Source organism: Martes martes, assembly GCF_963455335.1.
Source record: "Martes martes genome assembly, chromosome: X".
NCBI lineage: Eukaryota > Metazoa > Chordata > Mammalia > Carnivora > Mustelidae > Martes > Martes martes.
In genome coordinates, this window is record NC_137897.1 from 82453377 (window position 1) to 82472579 (window position 19203).

A 19203-nucleotide genomic window follows, 5' to 3' on the forward strand; every position below is an offset into this window, starting at 1 on the left:
CATACATAGGCAGAGATGCTAAACAGCATCTCTGTTTTCAGAAGAAAACTTTTGTGTTTTCAGAAGAATTTTAATACAGAAATTGCCAAATAAGAACTATGTAAATAAAGTTGCAGAAGAAATGCCAAATATACTTGAGAGTAAGTTGATTTTGAATAATTTGAAATCATCCAGCTGTAAACAGTGCTTTACATAGGGGTATGTGTTTACCTATTAAACAAGTTCCCAAAGGATATTAGGTGGTAATTCTTTATGATCCTGGTTTTATTTACTATATTTACTTGAATTAATAAAATATTTCCTTTTGAATAGTCTGTAATTCAGGGTTTTCACTAATTTCACCTAGATTTTTCTCCAATTAGTTCAGGTCAAAGAGCCATCCCTACAGACACTGTGGGTGGAGGCAAATGAAAAAGAAGGCACAACCCCAGCCCTCATAACCAGAGTCTGATTTAATCTCTGGTTACTGATGCTGCTTCAGTGCCAGGGGTTTGGAGACATCCTGGTTGAGCTTGTTTAGTCCCTAACTGGTTTCTCTATTTCCATAATGAGCTGTCTCTGAAGTGTCTGTCTTTTTAGCTCTTTGTGGCTGGTAAGAAGAGAGATTCCCCCAATCACACATTTATGTATGAAGGCCCTAAGGGCTGAAGTTGATGTGGGCAAATCATAAGCTCTATCTGGAAAATGTTGCCTTTGGAATTTTCTTTATCTTTTCTTTTTAAAAAATTTTTTAATTTTATTTTTTCAGTGCTCCAAGATTCAGTGTTTATGCACCACACACAGTGCTCCATGCAATATGTGCCCTCCTTAATAACCACCACCAGCCCCTTCCACCCCTCCCCTCCAAAACCCTCAGCTTGTTTCTCAGAGTCCACAGTCTCTCATGGTTCATCTCCCCCTCCGTTTACCCCCAACTCACTTCTCCTCTAATTATGGTCCATATATACAATGGACAATTATGCCTCCATCAGAAAGGATGAATACCCAACTTTTGTATCAACATGGGTGGGACTGGAGGAGATTATGCTGAGTGAAATAAGTCAAGCAGAGAGAGTCAGTTATCATATGGTTTCACTTGTGAAAAATTTATTTTCTAAGAACCAAATCCCAAATCGATTTAGCAATATATTTTGTTTTTAATGAAATTACTACTTAAATTTTCTTAATTTCAATTTATTCTTGGCCTATTTAAGTGGTAATACCAGATTCAAGCAGTGGCACTCTAGAATCTTCTTCTTCTTCTTCCTTTTTTTTTTTTTAAATCACTACACTACACTGAGTAGGCAAAAGGAAGAATACATTAGGTATAAAGGCAGGAGATTATAAGTTCTTTTTTTAAGATTTTACTTGGGGAATGGGGAAGTGCAGAGGAAGAAGGAGAAAGAATTCCAAAGCAAATCCCACAACCTTGAGATCATGACCTGAGCGGAAATCAAGAACCGGACACTTAACCAACTGAGCCACCCAGGCGCCCCACAGGGTATGTTTAATAAGCAGTTCAGTTTTTAACAGAACACAGATTGCATGTAGAAGAATAAGTAAGAAGTAGCAAAATTAGGTTGGGGTGATATGTTAAAGGACCTTAATTGCCAGGCTTAAGAGGAACCTAATGCATGTCAAATTTCCAGGTGAAAGATATCCCTACAAATAAATAACACTGTAAAAAGGCATCTTGCTTTAGTTTGTCCAGTTGATCTGTTTCTGCCAAATAAATGTTTTCAACAAAGCTTAATAAATTGTTGAATTATTGTTAATTTTTAGACTTCTAAAAAAGGTGGCAGAATCTGTATTTCTATTAAATTTAGACTATTTTTTCCAAAAATTCACATCACTGTTTTTCTATTGATCCTTTGAACTATTTAGTTATTCCACAAAGTACTGGTGATTCATTTATTTCTCAAAATATAACAACAAGCATATCTTGATTTCTTATTTTGTGTTTGCAGGTTATTATTACAGTTGATATAGTAAAAATATTTTTGCTAGAGTGCCAATTTCATTATGACATCTCTATGCCCATTTAGCTACATATGAATCTGTGCCATTTTATGCCGGCCTAATTTGGAATTTAAGAAGTCTAAGTCCTAATGTGCTTGAGATATATAGAGTGTTACTATAAATTATTGTGAATGATTTGTTATATACTCAAACATACATCCCAAGAAGGGGCATCCTTTGAAAGCAGTCACTTTGGGAATCCATCCACTTGCTGTTGCTATGGCTTAAATTACCTTTGAAAATACCTTAGAATCGCCTTGAGGCCTGTAGCACATTCTTTTGAATCTCCTCAAAGTAGCAAATCTTCATATTTTGAAAGTAGATGTGATATCTCGATACATCTAGAAATCACTTGGAGACAAATCTGTTGTATAATCAAACTGAGTGATACCATAATGATACCTGTTTTCTTGGTGATACATATGAAGGCAATTCCAAAATATTTTGAACACTGATAGCATAATTTACATCAGCGTATAACCTTCTAAGGTGACTACTTTGAAATACAATAGCCGTGTGGATTTAATCATGCTTCATTCAGTATTCATAAACTGCTGACTCTATGTCAGCTCTGGTTTTTGAGACTCTCAGCTTAAAGGGAAGGCTTCCCACTGTCCACAATGCCCTGCCTCTCACCAGGTGAGAGCCAGGTCAGAGCTACTTCCCAACTGGTAGGGATTTAGAATAAATCTGCTTTCCCTAAATCCAGTATCCACTGTACCCACTGAACGACAGACTCCCTTCATAACGTAGCTGCCCAGAGTAACATGAGAAAGCCTATGATTTGGTACCTAGATTTCTTTTCCTGCCATGATGTTGAGCCCTGCCCTATTCTGAACCTTCATCTAGCTGCCAGCTCCTCAAAGATTCTCAAGAGTCAGACCCTGCCTCCTCTACCCCCACCTAAGGATCAGGGTTCTGTTCCACCTAAACAGACCTCCCTACAACCATGCTTATTCAATCTTTCTGCCCTGAAACACTGCTCATATCCCCAAACTGCTGCCATGTCCCTGCCAAGCAGATGAAAATATATGAATAGGAGTTCTGATTGCTACCTCAGACCCGGTATTTGGGACTTCTGAATACCCTTCTTCTGGGTTTGCTTTACCGGTTCCAGTTTATTCCCCTCTCATCTCACCAGCCCACCATTAAGCTCTCACAAGGCTCATCATCAAGTATCTGTGTATGCAGGCACAATGTATGTGCCAAATAAGAATGATAATTTTATGCAGCTTTTCATATTTTAGCAAACTCTCTCACCTACATTGCTATTAATAATAAGGCCATCACAGGGGCGCCTGGGTGGCTCAGTGGGTTAAAGCCTCTGCTTTCGGCTCAGGTTATGATCCCATGATCCCAGGATCCTGGGATCGAGCCCCGCATCGAGCCCTGCATCGGGCTCTCTGCTCAGTGGGGAGCCTGCTTCCCCTCCTCTCTCTGCCTTCCTCTCTGCCTGCTTGTGATCTATCTGTCAAATAAATAAAATCTTTAAAAAAAATAATAATAATAAGGCCATCACAACAATTTTGTAACGGAGGGAAATGCTGGAATAATAAAACAGTTTCTGCTATATTTGTTTTATAAAACCTCATTGTTGGGGCGCCTGGGTGGCTCAGTGGGTTGAGCCTCTGCCTTTGGCTCGGGTCATGATCTCGGGGTTCTGGGATCGAGCCCCACATCGGGCTCTCTGCTCGGCATGGAGCCTGCTTCTCCCCCGCTCCTCTCTGCCTGCCTCTCTGCCTACTTGTGATCTCTGTCTGTCAAATAAATAAGTAAAGTCTTAAAAAAAAAAAAAACAAAACCTCATTGTTTGTGCAATCTCAACTCAAAATACTGTTCATATCACTGCATCTGAGACCTGGACCCATTTCCCCTTTTTTTGTCAAAGGTAGAAAATGTGTCAATAAACTTTTTGCTTTTAATGTTCAGTAAATATTTAATGAACACATAATCAACTAGAACTTTTGAAATATAAACAAGAGCCTCTTTGTTTAATTTAATATGTGTCAATTATTTATTTCCATAGCAGACTACCAGACCATACTGTGAGAGAAGATTGTTTTATCACCATTTATTTCACCTTTTCCAATTTAATGAGTTTCCAATGTAATGAGTTTTATCATTAACTTATTTGACATTATTAGAAGTGATATTCATGCCCAGCAAAATTAAACTTTTAAAGGCCCAATAATAGCTAACATATGTTGAGTGCTTACAATGGTTAGAATGTGTGCGAGGCACAGTTCTAAGCTTTTTGACGTGTGTGAAGCTACTCAATCCTTGTAACAACCCTATGAGGTAGCACTACGATTATTCCTATTTTACAGGTAAGGAGGATGGGGGTGTATAGAGTTTAAATGATGTGCCCAACGTCACACTGCTGGAAAGTAAATGATAGATACATATCTAGGCAGCATGACTCCGGAGACCTTACTCTAAACCACTCTGATATACTGCCTCTATGCTAGACATACAAGGCTATTTCACATGTGTTTCATACCCTTGACATTTTAAATAAGCATTAAGATCAGTTTTCCATTTAAAAAAGAAAGTCAAAATAATAGTGAAACATAATAAAACAGAGGGTTTGTAAAACACCATCTGCATGCAGATTGATTTTGACAGGTGATTTTGTACCAGCACACACATTTGAGAATCCCTTTGTATTACTGTTGTAGGCACAATGCAGAAATTTTAGTGGATCATTTAATAACAGCACTAAAGAAGTGTTTTCTGTGAGTTAGTTTTATAAAATTATGTTTGAAAAATATGAGCAGAGTTGTAGAAAAGATTCCTATTATATTTATGCCCAAATCATTCACAATAAGCTTTATGCAGGTTATTCATTAAAGTCTGTGACATTTCCAAGATGTTTAAAGACCCTGAATTCCTACCCTAAATGTGACTATAAGGATTATTTTATTTTTTTGAAGATTTTATTTATTTATTTGACAGACAGAGATCACAAGTAGGCAGAGAGGCAGGCAGAGAGAGAGAGGAAGGGAAGCAGGTTCCCTGCTGAGCAGAGAGCCCTATGCTCCAGGACCCTGGGATCATGACCTGAGCCGAAGGCAGAGGCTTTAACCCACTGAGCCACCCAGGCGCCCCTATAAAGATTATTTTAAAGGCTGAAGGTTGGTAGGATTTTAAGTCGTGGTGATCTTATTTACGTTTTTAATGTGTTATTTCCTAAAATTTCCGTTATAGGCATATATAGTATCACTATGATAACCATAAAACAGTTCATTTATTTTGTGTGAACTCTTCACTAAAGCCAATGAACCAACCCACTAGAATTCTCAGGTGGCGGTATAATGCTAGGCATCATCGAGGGCTGACTAAAAATTTAATCTTTGGTCTTCAATGAAACAGAAAACCAAAATATCTCTTTCTGATTATCTTCTTCCTCAGAACACGGATTCTGAAAATATGGAATCTGAAAATGCGGAAACCGAAAATATAGAAACTGAAAATCTAGAATATGAAAATATGGAAACTGAAACCATTTCTTCAGTTTCAGCTCTGCAAGCCCTCTCTAAGCTACTTTATCCCGAAGAAGAGGATGATTTTGAGCCTGGACAGGTGGTCGTATACTTACAGATGAATTAGTTCTATTCACTCTAAGTTGTTAAACTGTATTTGAACAACTGGTTCCAACCTTGCTGTGGGAGCCATGTTGTGTCATCCAACAGGAGGTTGCAGGAGTCATTATACATGAGAGTATAACCTCTGGTTCATTCCTAGCAAACATAATTATCTTTTTTCTAAATTACCTGAACACTCTATAGGAAAATATTTCTGTAATTATGGTAGCAATAGCCACATTTCAAAATGTTTGTCATTTATATTTATGGCCAAAGAATGCTTCACAACCATTGCAGAGAGTGGTAACTTGGATTTTTAAGCCTAGACAGTATTTCTATAAAACAAATAATTTCCATGAGACAGTGTTAATTAGGCCCCCACCAACTAGATCCCTTAATTTTTAAAAATGTGTCCACACATGACAACAGACTAGAGAACAATTTGACCCAGATAATGGGATAAACTACTATAATTTTAGCTTACTAAAATTGCCTTCCGGGTGTATGCTCACACATAGCTGTGAAATCTAATTTGTTGGATAGTGTTTGGGATCATGGCAGGCAGCCCCAGGGAGGCTTGCTGCAGCAAGGTGGGCTTCATTTTGGGTAGGATAGTTCCATAAACTGACCTTCAGTCACTGCCCATATTCCCAGAATAATCAAAATACTTCTATGTAACCCCTGCTCTCCATTCTCCTGCTCCTTAGGTATCAGCAAACCTCAGCTGTCAGACTGCCTACATGAACGCAAACAAAATTTGGGCCAGAAATCTCACAAAATAACAGAATATATCAATTTGCTTTACATGATCTTAGTGAAGTTGTTATTATGACCAATTTTCCATGAATAAACCATCTCCAGTGAGCATGCTATCAGTCTGCTCCTCCCCCAAAATTCTTTTCTGCCATTGTGTGGAAAAACAAATGTAATCTGAATAGGCAGCAAATTCAGTGGCTCAGATCAACACTGGATGGAACTTCCACCCTCCAGGAAGAGTTTAGGTGGAAGGCACAGAATCAAGGAAGATGTGCAATGGGAATAAAATTTTTGGATGGAAACTGAATCAGCTTGGAGCCAGAATCCAAGAAGTGTTAGTCAGGGAAAAGTTAGTAGAGGCCAAACAAAAATCAGGACATTAATGATAGCATTGAATATATACAACACACAGGACACTGGAGAAAAATTTTGGAGCAAGGTATCAATGAAGTTGGGAAGACAAGTTCATTTTGGTTATGTTAAGCTGAAGTAGAAGGATACATCCTGGGAAGGGTAGGATTATGTCTTATGCAAAAAGCATATTAAATATTTGAGAAACAGCAATCTTGAAGAAAGGTGAGTGGACCTTGTAACTGGGACAGATTCAAAGATAAAAGATTTACCCTGGTAACAAAGCCTGTTCTCTCTGGCCTTTACGTATGGAGTTGTTTATTTGCATCTAGAGGTTATTCTAGGAGAAAGATGAGTGATTATGAGAATAGACGAGGATAATTTTGTCAAATTGTACAATTCATAGAGGAAAATTACTGTAATGATGTATGATTCTGTATATCTGGGTTACCAGCAATTTTGAGGTAATTGGTCACTCAGACACTGGAGTACAGATATCATTAGAGGATATAGAATTGGAGTATCAGAACAGTGGGGAATAATTAATGTTTCCAATGAACTCTTAAATTTTCCAGGAGAGAAATTGTTTTTCATTTTTTAACATGTATTAATCTTGGGAACTGTGGAATGATTACAAGAGTGATCTGTTTTTTAAAATACTCTCTGAAAACAACATTAGAACTGTTGTATACATGTTGGCTTATTTACACCATCTCTACCACGAATTGCTAAGAATCTGGGAGATTAGGAAGAGAGTGTTTTTTAAACTCACAGGGGAATCTTAAGACCTGTGGGAAATAAGGTTCACCACTCCACAGACACTGTAACCAAGTTGTTCTAACTCTCTTACCTATTGCAAAGTGGCATGAACAATGATAAATTTCTCAGATAATGGGATGTGGCTCCATGGTAAAGGCTGAAATGATATTTTCATGGAAAACATTTGCAAGATGGTTTTTAATATTTTTATTATCCTTGTTTTTCATTCCACTTGAAATTTGTTTTTAATCGTTTATTTTCATTAAGTTAATAAACTGAGACCCTCCTTCACTGACCCAATCATCACTGTGCATGGAGAGCATACCAATTTTTGTTAGGAATGTTCAAGTTTTCCTTTCCATGGATTTTAATTTTCCTTGGAAGGAGTCACTCAACAAAACAAGAAGCTCTCATGTTCCAAGAAATGCTTTGCCCTGATTGACTATTAGTATTCTGATGATTAATAACTTAAGGAAAGCACTACTAGTTTATATGAAATTAGTGATTAAAACGAAAAAAAAATGTAGGTACCATCTTGGGATTTCCACATAAAACTGTCTGTAACACCTTAACCAGAGACATTGCACTTTTGAAGCACCTTTTGGAAAGGAATGGTTACTGTCTTAGAAGCCATTGAGATGTTACAGATTAATTTCTGATTTATAGATGTTGGAATAGTTTAGCATAATAAAGACACAGGTGAGTTTTTCCACCAGCTTTCAAGGACAGACATTATTCCTCTTGCCCAAACAGGACATTGTAACTCTTGTACATACCTGAAGTCTTGGAAGATCCAGGCAGGGGCCTGAGAAAAGAGAGCCTCGTGTGCTAGTTTGCCAGGATTCAGGGAGAGAACAATGTTTTGACTGTCAGCAATGGAGTAAACTGGAGCTTCAGAGTCTGGCATCAGCAAGAACATTTAGGAAAATATTGGGATTTCTTGAATTATCAAAAGACCCCTGAGAGGGACCAGTGAAGTGGTTGCCACTATTCTGATAGTGTAATATGTATCATACTTAGTTGAAAAAAGGAAAATTGTTCTTGTACCGGTGGATAGAGGGGCACTCCTATGGGGGTGTGTTTGCTTGCACAGGGGATGGCAAAATGAACTTGCATGATGACTGAAGTGGTTCAGCATGTATTTGACACTCTTAATTTGGGGTTGCTGTTTAAATCCATTAGTTCAGTGTCATGAGGTGGCGTGACAAGAAAGTGTTTTAGGTCCCCAGAAGAAAAAAAGTAAAATCAGTTACCTGGAGTTTCGAATGAGTCCTTTGATATCTAAATACTTAAGACCCTATTTAGTGGTTTGTTTTTGTTTCTATGAAACTTTCCCATCCTTTTCCATCCCCCATCTAACTCTGGCAAGACACTGCCGAAACCCAAAAGTGTCGATGCTTTCATACTAATACTTAGTTCTGACCTTCAAAGAGATGAATGCGGTTCATTCCGCTATCCGCAGGGATACACAATTCACTGGGCTGGAACTGGGGATTTTGTCTGATCAAAGATCAGTTCTGCCTTTGGGTCTATTAAACTAAATACTTTTTGAAAGGAAAAGGAAAACACGTTCTAAATAATACTTGGCATCTGTCACTCTGTTGTATAACAATGATGATTAAATGAGAAGCTCTATGAAATTTTATATGGAAAGCTTATCAAATTTAAAGCATTACTGGTCATAAAGGTTATACAAGTAATAATTACTTGTTGGACTTTTTTTCTTCTCTCCCAGCCAAATTGTTCATCTGTCCTTGGAGCCATGGGTCCTGGGAATATTGGACCACCAACAACAGAAGAGCTCCAAGGTAAGTTATTTAACAAAGCATATAGATCAGTATAATCAGTAAAATCTTTTCTCTGGGAGCAAAAGTATAAGGAGAGTAAAACTAACACTAGAATTTGTCAAAGATGAACTCAAATAATTGTGGAAATGATGAACAGCCATTTACATATAAAGAGGCTGTTTTTACTCTACTATTATAGGTAAGTCATTTTTATATTAATGGAAATTAATTTGCCTTGAATTATTCACATTCACTTTTTGGCATATTCCCTGAGAAGTAAAACCAAGAAAGTCATGTGTGGTTAAACAACTTTTTATTACTTAAGGTCTAGTTACCAAGATGCTTAGTTTCTTCATCTTCTACCCTGCTATATTCTGGCAATTTCACAGAATTCATTAATTCATTCAACAAATATTTATTGAGAGCCTGTTGTGTACCAGGTAGTAAGAGCATCTCTGGAGCTATGAGGAAGATCAAAATAGAAAGGTCTCTGCTCCCATCGAGTTAATAGTCTTTTGGAGAACACAATAAATAACTACACAATTTTATCTTATATCAAAATGCTTATCAATTAAAGCCCATGAGGCGATGTATATAGTCACGGCTTCTATAAACTAGGATAAATATTTGCGGGAGATTTTTCCCAGCACTTTGGCCCATACGTTTTCACAGAGTTGAGCATTTTATACATCTTCAAAAATATAGAAAGCTCTAATTCTGTCATGATGACAGTTACCAGAGGGTGAACAGGGAAAGGAAGTGAAGTTCCTTCATCAATTTAGCTGATTGTTAAAGATTTTTATCTGAAAAATGTTTAAAATAATGGCTAAAATGAGGTCTGAGGGGATGATTTTAAAATTTCAGTTATTATCCTCTACATACTCAAGAATCTCTTTGCCTCATTCAAGAGATGTTGGAAGGCTAGTTCAAATTTTGATGTGTTTCTATGCTGCCTGAATTTCTGATAGTGTATGTCTAGTATCCTCTAAATTCTGAGAAAAATGAGTCATATGCAAACTATTTTATATGAAATCTGTAATTAGCCTTTACAAAGCTCATGCTAGACAGGAGCAGACAAATACAAAAGAGTTGGCAGTATTGAAAACCTGGTAATCAGGTGCATTTCTGGGGATGCTTAAAAGGAGAGCTTGAAATAATGTTCTGCACCTAATGTTGGAACAAGTGTAAGCCGGGCTTTTCCATGCCTCATTTGCTTTTAAATATTTAAGGATGACATGTAAGAACCCAGGTATATGCTTAGTCCTACATAAAGGACAAGTGATAGAGATTTTCTTTGAGGCTCACATCTACATGAGGAAAATACTAGATTAAAAAATTATCACTGGGGCGCCTGGGTGGATCAGTGGGTTAAGTGTCTGCCTTCGGCTTAGGTCATGATCTCAGGGTCCTGGGAAAGAGCCCTGCTTTGGGCTTGCTGCTCAGTAGGGAGTCTGCTTCTCCCTCTGCCTCTTCCTGCTGCTCCCTCTGCTTGTGCTCTTTTTCTCTCAATCTCTCTCTCTGTCAAATAAATAAAATCTCTTTTTTTAAAGGTTTTATTTATTTATTTGAGAGAGAGAGAGAGAGAATGAGAGAGAAAGAGAGAGCATGAGAGGGGAGAGGGTCAGCGGAAGAAGCAGACTCCCTGATGAGCAGGGAGCCCAACTCGGGACTCCATCCCAGGACTCTGGGATCATGACCTGAGCCAAAGGCTGTTAGTTGCTTAACCAGTTGAGCCACCCAGGTGCCCCAAATAAAATCTTTTTTTTTTAATAAAAAAATGATCATTGTATCCACTGTTTTCAGTTTCTTTCTTTTTTTTGAAAAGATTTTATTTATTTATTTGACAGACAGAGATCACAAGTAGGCAGAGAGGCAGAGAGAGAGGGAGAAGCAGGCTCCCTGCTGAGCAGAGAGCCCGATGCGGGGCTCGATCCCAAGACCCTGAGATCATGACCTGAGCCGAAGGCAGAGGCTTAACCCACTGAGCCACCCAGGCGCCCCTGTTTTCAGTTTCTATAACTGATGTTTTATGTCATGCTTTCATGACACAGGTGTCGGAGTTTTTAGATAGTAATACACAAAGCAAGATAAGACATTGGCTCCCCAGATCAGATGATTGTATGTTTGATTTGTTCTTTTATGTAAATGTTGGACATAAGATCCTATTGATGTTTCTAGAAAAAAATGTGTAATATTTCATTACATATGTAGGTTATATATAATATGTTTCATATAAAATGTTCTTTCACATACAGAGTATGTATTATATGTTACATATGTACACACACAGAGGCTAGAAAGATACAGACCAGAATGCTATCATTGATTATCTCTGGGTAGTTGGATTACAGATGATTTTTTTCTTCTTTTTGCTTACATGTTGTTTCCAAATTTTTTACAACTGTTATCACAATTTTACAATGTACTGGTTGTGGATTAATTCAAAAATTCTACATTTTTTTTTTGTTACTAATTTAGCTTGTTTGGACCAAAACACAAACTAGTGCTTACAAATAGAATATGTTTTACTTTGATGATCCCAAACTGAGCATGAAGAATAGAAACAGCCTCAGCTTTATCTTCCCTTTCTCCACAGTCATCCCTCAAAGCAGTGATGAAAACGGCAAGGATATCTGGGATCCAGAAGAGGTTCCAGAGGGAGCAGAGCATGAGGACATGTGGGATGTTAGAGATATACCAGAGTAAGTCAGATGAGGCCAGGAATGTGTTTGGGGCTTAAGGTAGATGTGTCATCTGATACCATTCTATTTTGGACAAGATTCATAAAGTAACTTTTACCACATAAAAGATAAAACTATGGTGACACACAGAAGGCATGTGTAATTGACGATTTTTTTTCCTTCTGAAGCAGAAACAAATAATGAAATATAATACCTTCCTTTCCGTTATTATCAAACAAAAACTGAAAAATACAGTCATTTCCATTACAAATTTATATTTACTATTGGCTAGTTGTTTAATGTGGAACTAACACTGGGAAAGAAAACCCATTAAGTTACAAGCATTCAACAAGCTAAATTATTTTACCATGTTTATGTGTCAAAGACCTGCCTTTAATTATTCAATGCTCCACAATTGTGGTAAAAGGCTGTATTCTCTCTCCAATTATCTATTATTACCTGGACATATTTACTAGTGATTTTAGGATTATGTTTAACATATTTTGCAAGCGGTCTTAAAGCCTCACTTTGTAGCTTTTTCAATAGGAATTATGAATATGAATTGTAAATATGAAATTTAGGATTATTATCATGAATAGCCCTTCACTCTGATGAAATAAATCACCCACAGTTTCAAGGAATTGAAAGTGTGTTCACATTCATAATTGAAATTAATGGTTAAATACACTAAGCTTTAAACATATGTATTCTAAAATAAAATCTTGATTGAGTATTTAGAATAACTTGAAAAACCAAGGCAGTACTTACTAAATTATAATGTATTTTACGAATTCTTGAAGACTTCTATGGTAAGTGATCTGACAACTTACCTAATTCTGACTATAAAATTGTGTCCAAGTTTTTTTTTTTAAAACCCAACCCTCTCTTTCTGTCCTCTACGTCAATTCTGAAAATAGAAGCAGTGGGAGACTGCAGATAATTAACTGGAAAAATGTATCCAGCTTTCAAATAAACAATGTCAAAAAAAACCCATAAACCTCATAAAAAAGATCAAAGGGGATTTTAAAACATTTCTGTGTGTACCTTAAAAATGAAGAGTAAATCTCAGGTTATATTTATACAATGCCCACAGATCCGATGAAAGGTATGAAGTAAGCCTCTCATTCATCATATTGTCTAATGAATGTCAAACATCCGTATGTGGCAAGTTCCAAATTTGAGTAAATTTTCACTTCTCATCCTGATGTTTGATGTTCTTTAGAAAGAACATCCATGAAAGTTTTAAATGAATAAGAACTCCAGTCCGGATATGAAGAAAACTATAAGATTTTTTTAATCTTTATTTTCTATCTTACACAAGTACATTCCAAAATGTCCCAGTGGGTAAAGAGGAAATTGGGAAAAAAGGGGGATAGGCTGCTCACACACACAAAAAAATCACAAGTGGCCAAATAAAAAGTAATAAGGACCTGAGCTAAGTCACTGGCCTTGGGGAGAAGTATGAGGGCCTTTGAGAGATTCTTAAAGGAATATATGTTATTTAATTAGATATAATAAATGACAAGAAAGTGCCAGAAATGATGATGAAGGTACTGACTAGGGTGAGTGGGTGAATAGTGAGGCCATTAACTGTGACTGGGAATGAAGGTAGAGGGAAAACAATGAGTTTGGTTTTGGATGTGTGGACTCTGAGGTGCCTTTGGGACATCCAGGCAAATGTATATAGTAGACAGTTGGAAAATTACATCTGGAGATAGAGAGAAGAGCAGCAGCTAGAGCAAATCCATTTGGGAGTCATGGGCATATGGATCAATACCTTTCTGTTTTGCTTTAACCTGTCTTCACCTTTGTAAATATCAGGTAAATGTTATAGTCTATTAAGAAAAAAGTGCCCCATATCAAATAGCTACTTATTGTTAGTCCTGTTCAAACTCAGAGAAATCCCTTTTCCATCCTTGGGCTTTCCTATTTGCAAGCGGTCAGAAGTTCAAGGTAGTCCTTTAGTCTTCCTATCCAGAGAGTTACCATTTCTTCATTAGGGGAGAATTAAAGGGTAAAGATCATCTGTAAATGTTTGCTCACTTCATTCCGTCTAAAAAGATGTAGGGTACATTATGGCTGGGTGCTTCTTTCTGTAAACCACTCTATCCCTAGGGACCCAAATGTGGGGGCAAAGAAAGATTTGTGAATTATCTTCTTTTTTTTTTTTTTTAAGATTTCATTTATTTGACAGAGAGAGACATAGCGAGAGAGGGAATACAAGCAGGGGGAATGGGAGAGGGAGAAGCAGGCTTCCTGCCCAGCGAGCAGAGAGCCTGATATGGGGCTTGATCCCAGGACACTGGGATCATAACCCGAGCCGAAGGCAGAGGCTTAACCCACTGAGCCACCCAGGTGCCCCTGTGAATTATCTTCTTGTGTGAGGTGAAATACCAGGAAAATCTTTCATCGGAGTAAGAATTCTGTAGGCCTAGATTCTAAATATTGCAATGTTGTTGTGCTGACCACATTACCAGTGTTTCTATTGTAGACTTTTAGACCTGGAGAAAATATTGTAGAGATCACTGAGTTCAAACCTACCTCTCTCCCATAAATTGTACAAATCTGGAAGCAGAGAACCCCATGAGTTTGTGATTTGACCAAGGGCACACAGTTAATGATGGAAAAAGAACTACACCTGGATTTTCTAACTCTACTCTGTGTCTCAAATTTAGCAGACAAGGATTTCTATCTATCCATCAAACTCTGGGTTATGGGCCTACTATTTTTCTGAGCCATCGTTTTCCAGGAAAAAAGACCTTTTTTTTTTCTTGTGCTTTTAATCTTACTAGAAGTTCCCTCAATCCATTTTACTTGTATAGCTCTGAAACAATTAAGCTTAATTTTTCAAAAAGAAGTAGATACAATATAAATCCTGCTTTACAGTATTAGGTATATGTATATATTTTCATGTTAGGTACTTTTTGACTGAATTTTCTAGACTTCTATTCCTTTATGATTCTGCTACATGCTCGAAGAAATGATCAGCACTTTATTTAGTCCTTTTATTTTTTGTAATAGCATGTCATCATAAGTTTGTAGTTTTGGGGGGTTTTTTTGTTTTTGTTTAATTTTTTTTTTGTTCTGGGACAGAAAATTGCTTTCTTTTGAGTCTCTGTATCATTGACTTTTTTTTTTTTTTTAGGTATGAGATAATATTCAAACAGCAAGTGGCAACTGAGGATATTTTCCTAGGATTTTCGAGAAAAGACTCTTCAACTGCATGTTGTGAAGATCTAGTGGTGAGCCTCTCTATCTTCCCTATGACCATTATGGCTACACTGACTGGCTGTTATATGCATAATACCATAGGCAAGGCAGTAAACTCTTTAAAAATAGTGGTTGCTATGTTTTAGGTACTAAGGGAATAATGGGATTGACAATTTAAAATTGGCTAATACATACAAAATAAACTAAATTTACACATGTGGATAAGATTTACAAATAAACATAATAGAATCATAAGATATAATACACTATTTCTAGTCCTGTGAAAACTGTCCTTCCCTGAATCTCTCTTATCTCTTATATCTATATTTCTTCTGATGAGTCAGCTTACATCGTGCAGTTTAAAAAGGGACTTTTTCTTAATTATTGGACCCGAACTTCTGATTTAAAACTCTAAAAAGACATCTAAAATGTTATCTTTGTTCCCTTATCAGAATGACACTAATTCTATGTAATAACAATAGCAATACCAATAAGATCAACCAGATCCCCTTACTTCTGTTTATTTAAGACTCAGAATGATCCTGTTGAAAAGTCTGCGCCTAACCAAGAAGGGGGGATATAACCAGTTTTGGCAGCAAACACTGGTAATTCTGGTGTGGAGAATTCTTTTCTTGAGATCAGTGGCTGTGCTTCTATCTTTTCCCCTCTCTGTCTCACAACACTCTACAGTATGGAGTACTGAATGCCCATTGGAAATGCTTAATCTTTTTTCCTTAAGCAAATGATAAATGGAATCTCTTTTTTGCATGAACTTCAGGTTTTCTCTTATTAGCAAAATCTAAGACATCCAATTGAATCAAGTAACATAATGGGAGTAGTGAGTTTAAGTAGCTTAGGAGATTTTTCAAACTCTAATGAGTTAAGGTTTCAAGTGATCTTGCAGTAATTAGTTCCCAGGGTTTGACCAGTAACATCCCAATTCCTCTCTTTTAAATAACTGTAAAATAACATTTTTGATGTCTAGTGTTGAGGATTGCTATAAACTCTGGAGAAATTCTGGGCCCTAAGTAAATAACTGTTGTGAGGCTTTCCATCTCTCTCCCTTTTAAAGTGCTACTAGTATTAAGAATAAAGGTGTCCTGGGGCGCCTGGGTGGCTCAGTGGGTTAAAGCCTCTGCCTTCGGCTCAGGTCATGATCTCAGGGTCCTGGGATCGAGCCCCACATCGGGCTCTCTGCTCGGCAGGGAGCCTGCTTCCTACTCTCTCTCTCTGCCTGCCTCTCTGCCTACTTGTGATTTCTCTCTGTCGAATAAATAAATAAAATCTTTAAAAAAAAAAAAAAAAAAAAAAAAAGAATAAAGGTGTCCTGAATGAAGACTCTTGGAAACCAAATTGTACCTAAGAGTAGGAGTACACAGTTTATGTAAAACTCAACAAGTATATGCTGAAGAAGACTTGATCCCCCCTTTTAATGAACTTCTAGTCGACTGGGGAGACAGAACTCACATAAATGAAATCAGCTTCTTATTTTTTTTTTATAAAGATTTTATTTCTTTATTTGACAGACATAGATCACAAGTAGGCAGAGAGGCAGGCAGAGAGAGAGAGGGGAGGAAGCAGGCTCCCTGCTGAGCAAAGAGCCCGATGCGGGGCTCGATCCCAGGACCCTGGGATCATGACCTGAGCCGAAGGCAGAGGCTTTAACCCACTGAGCCACCCAGGCGCCCCGAAATCAGCTTCTTATTAACAGTTAAACTCAGTGTTGACAGTCTACCAGGAGTTTAGAGGGTTTGGATAAGGTATGGACAGCACAGAATGGAAGCTGTGTGAAATATTTTTTGGTGCTATGACACTTCACAACATGTATACTTTTTTTTCTCTTGCATTTTCTTCATATATTCAATTTTCTTAATTCAATTAATCATTAGTTTTCGATATAATGTTCAATGATTCATTAGTTGCATATAACACCCAGTACTCATCACATCACATGCCTCCTTATTGTCCATCACCGAGTTACCCCATCCCCCACACCCATCTCCCTTCACCCACCTTCCTGACTCCAGGAAACAGAGGTTTGGAGACAAGAGTCTCTTATGGTTTGTCTCCCTCCCTGATTTCTTCCCCTTCAGTTTTCCCTCCCTTCCCCTATTGTCCTCTGCACTATATCTACCATTTACATTGACATGGATGGATTATGCTAAGTGAAATAAGTCAATCAGAGAAAGAGAGTTATCATATAGTTTCACTTATATGCGGAACATAAGGAATAGTGCATATATTCAATTTTTAAATACTTAGTGAGTACTATTACACACCAGGCTCTGTTCTAGGTACTAGGGATACAAAAGTAAATAAGATACAGTCATCACCCTCAAGGAATTTACAATAAAGGAGGCAGACATGTAACAAATCATTGCAATTCAGTATGGTAAGTATATACTTAGAGGAATATATGTGTGAGGTATATGGTGTCATAAAGCAGAAAGAGATCAACATTGGGTAGGCAAGATTTTTCCAGTGGACAACATTCCAAGAAACAGAGTAAAGCACATGGGGCAGTATCCAGGCATGAAATAGCCTGGCTTATTTGAGTAAGCTCTGAGCATAAGAAGAATAAAGAATAGTTGTCAGTGGTGTACTTGTAAGCCAACTCTCAAAAAAAGAAAAATAACCCCTGATTTGTAGCTTGAATTTTATCTTATCTTGTAGGCATATTAATGATGATATCCACCATCATTGCTTAACCCCACTGGTAAGACTCAGACTAAAGAGGTTATTGACCACATCTCAAGTATTTCTTGCTCAAATTTATCAGCTTACTATTCCTGTTGATAATATGGCATTTTCCCAGATCTAAGATATCATCAAATTGTCATTTATTTAATACAAAGGAACAATAAGTGTGCTACCCCATTAATTGTACACATTGATTGCATGACGCACCCCAGTAACAGAAACACTAAAATGTGGGGGGAATTACATCTTAGAACTGGCTAAATTTGTTATTTGGGGGCTGGACCTGGTCTATATGTAACAATCCAATACAGAGACGTTAAGAAGACCTCTGTTTAAGCTGAAGAAGATAGTAGCATGAACAATCTGTTTAAGTACAAGGAGTGATTTGGGGTTTAAAAATTCACAAGGACCACCCTTTCCTTTACCCTCCCCAGACTCCAAATAAGAAAGCAAGATTCATGAGTCTTAAATCAAAGCAATTGTCCTAAACAAAATTCTCAGTTACGATTATGTATGTCTTCAGCAAATCTTCTGTTCTTTCCTTCTAACCTCAAGCCAAAGAGCTTCATTATCTAAATTCTGCCTACTGCTCCTCTACCGGGTTTGTAGCTACCAAGCTTCCCTGGCCTTAATCTATAATTAGGCATTTTATGTTTTAAGTAAAAATTGTATGTAAAGTGTAACATGATGATTTGATACACATATGCATAGTGAAATGATTACTGCATTATTAACATATCCTCTCCTCACATACTTACCATTGTGTGTGTGTGCGTGTGTGTGTGTGTGCGTGTGTGTGTGTGTGTGTGTGTGTTGAGAGCACTTGGAATCTACTCTCTTAGCAGATTCCCAGTATTCAATATGGTATCAGTAACTATAATCATCATGATGTACATTTTAGAGCTACAGCTTTATATATCAGCTTTTTGCAGGTTTGTTTTGTTTTTAGCTGCCAACCATTTTCTTCAGACTAAATTCTATGAGAAAACCCAACATAGAGAACACGTAAACACTGCCTTGAATAAAAGGGTACTATCACCCATGAGGCAGCTCCTAGGAAAAAAACTGGGGCTCTTTGGAATGCAGTTTGAAAGATGCTTATCTAGCCTTTCTCCTTGTATTACAGTTGAGAAAATAAGGTCAAGCTTGTAAAGGTATCAAATATTCATATAAATTAATGGAAGAATAATAAGAAAGCTAGAAGGTGTTTTCTTCCTAGGTAACATGTATGTTTTACTTTAAACCTCATGAGTATAATGCCCCTGTCTTGTTCTATTTTACTTTATTTGATTTTACTATTTTTTATTTTCTTTTTTGTTCTCTATGCTTTCTATCGCTCCCAACAAAGATCCTGCTATAATGGGTTTGGTATATATC

The 19203-nt window shown here is 37.2% G+C and overlaps 1 protein-coding gene across 1 annotated transcript in view; it reads left to right on the plus strand.

Moving 5' to 3' along the window:
- Nucleotides 1-5427: 5427 nt before the first annotated feature.
- DNAAF6 (dynein axonemal assembly factor 6) overlaps nt 5428-19203 on the plus strand; it is a gene marked incomplete at both ends in the record, with an annotated part of 30768 nt that continues 16992 nt past the window's right edge. The window contains 4 exons of the mRNA XM_080795773.1: nt 5428-5580; nt 9184-9256; nt 11832-11937; nt 15062-15158. Coding sequence (XP_080651899.1) covers nt 5428-5580; nt 9184-9256; nt 11832-11937; nt 15062-15158 — 429 coding nt within the window. The remainder of the gene's footprint in view (nt 5581-9183; nt 9257-11831; nt 11938-15061; nt 15159-19203) is intronic.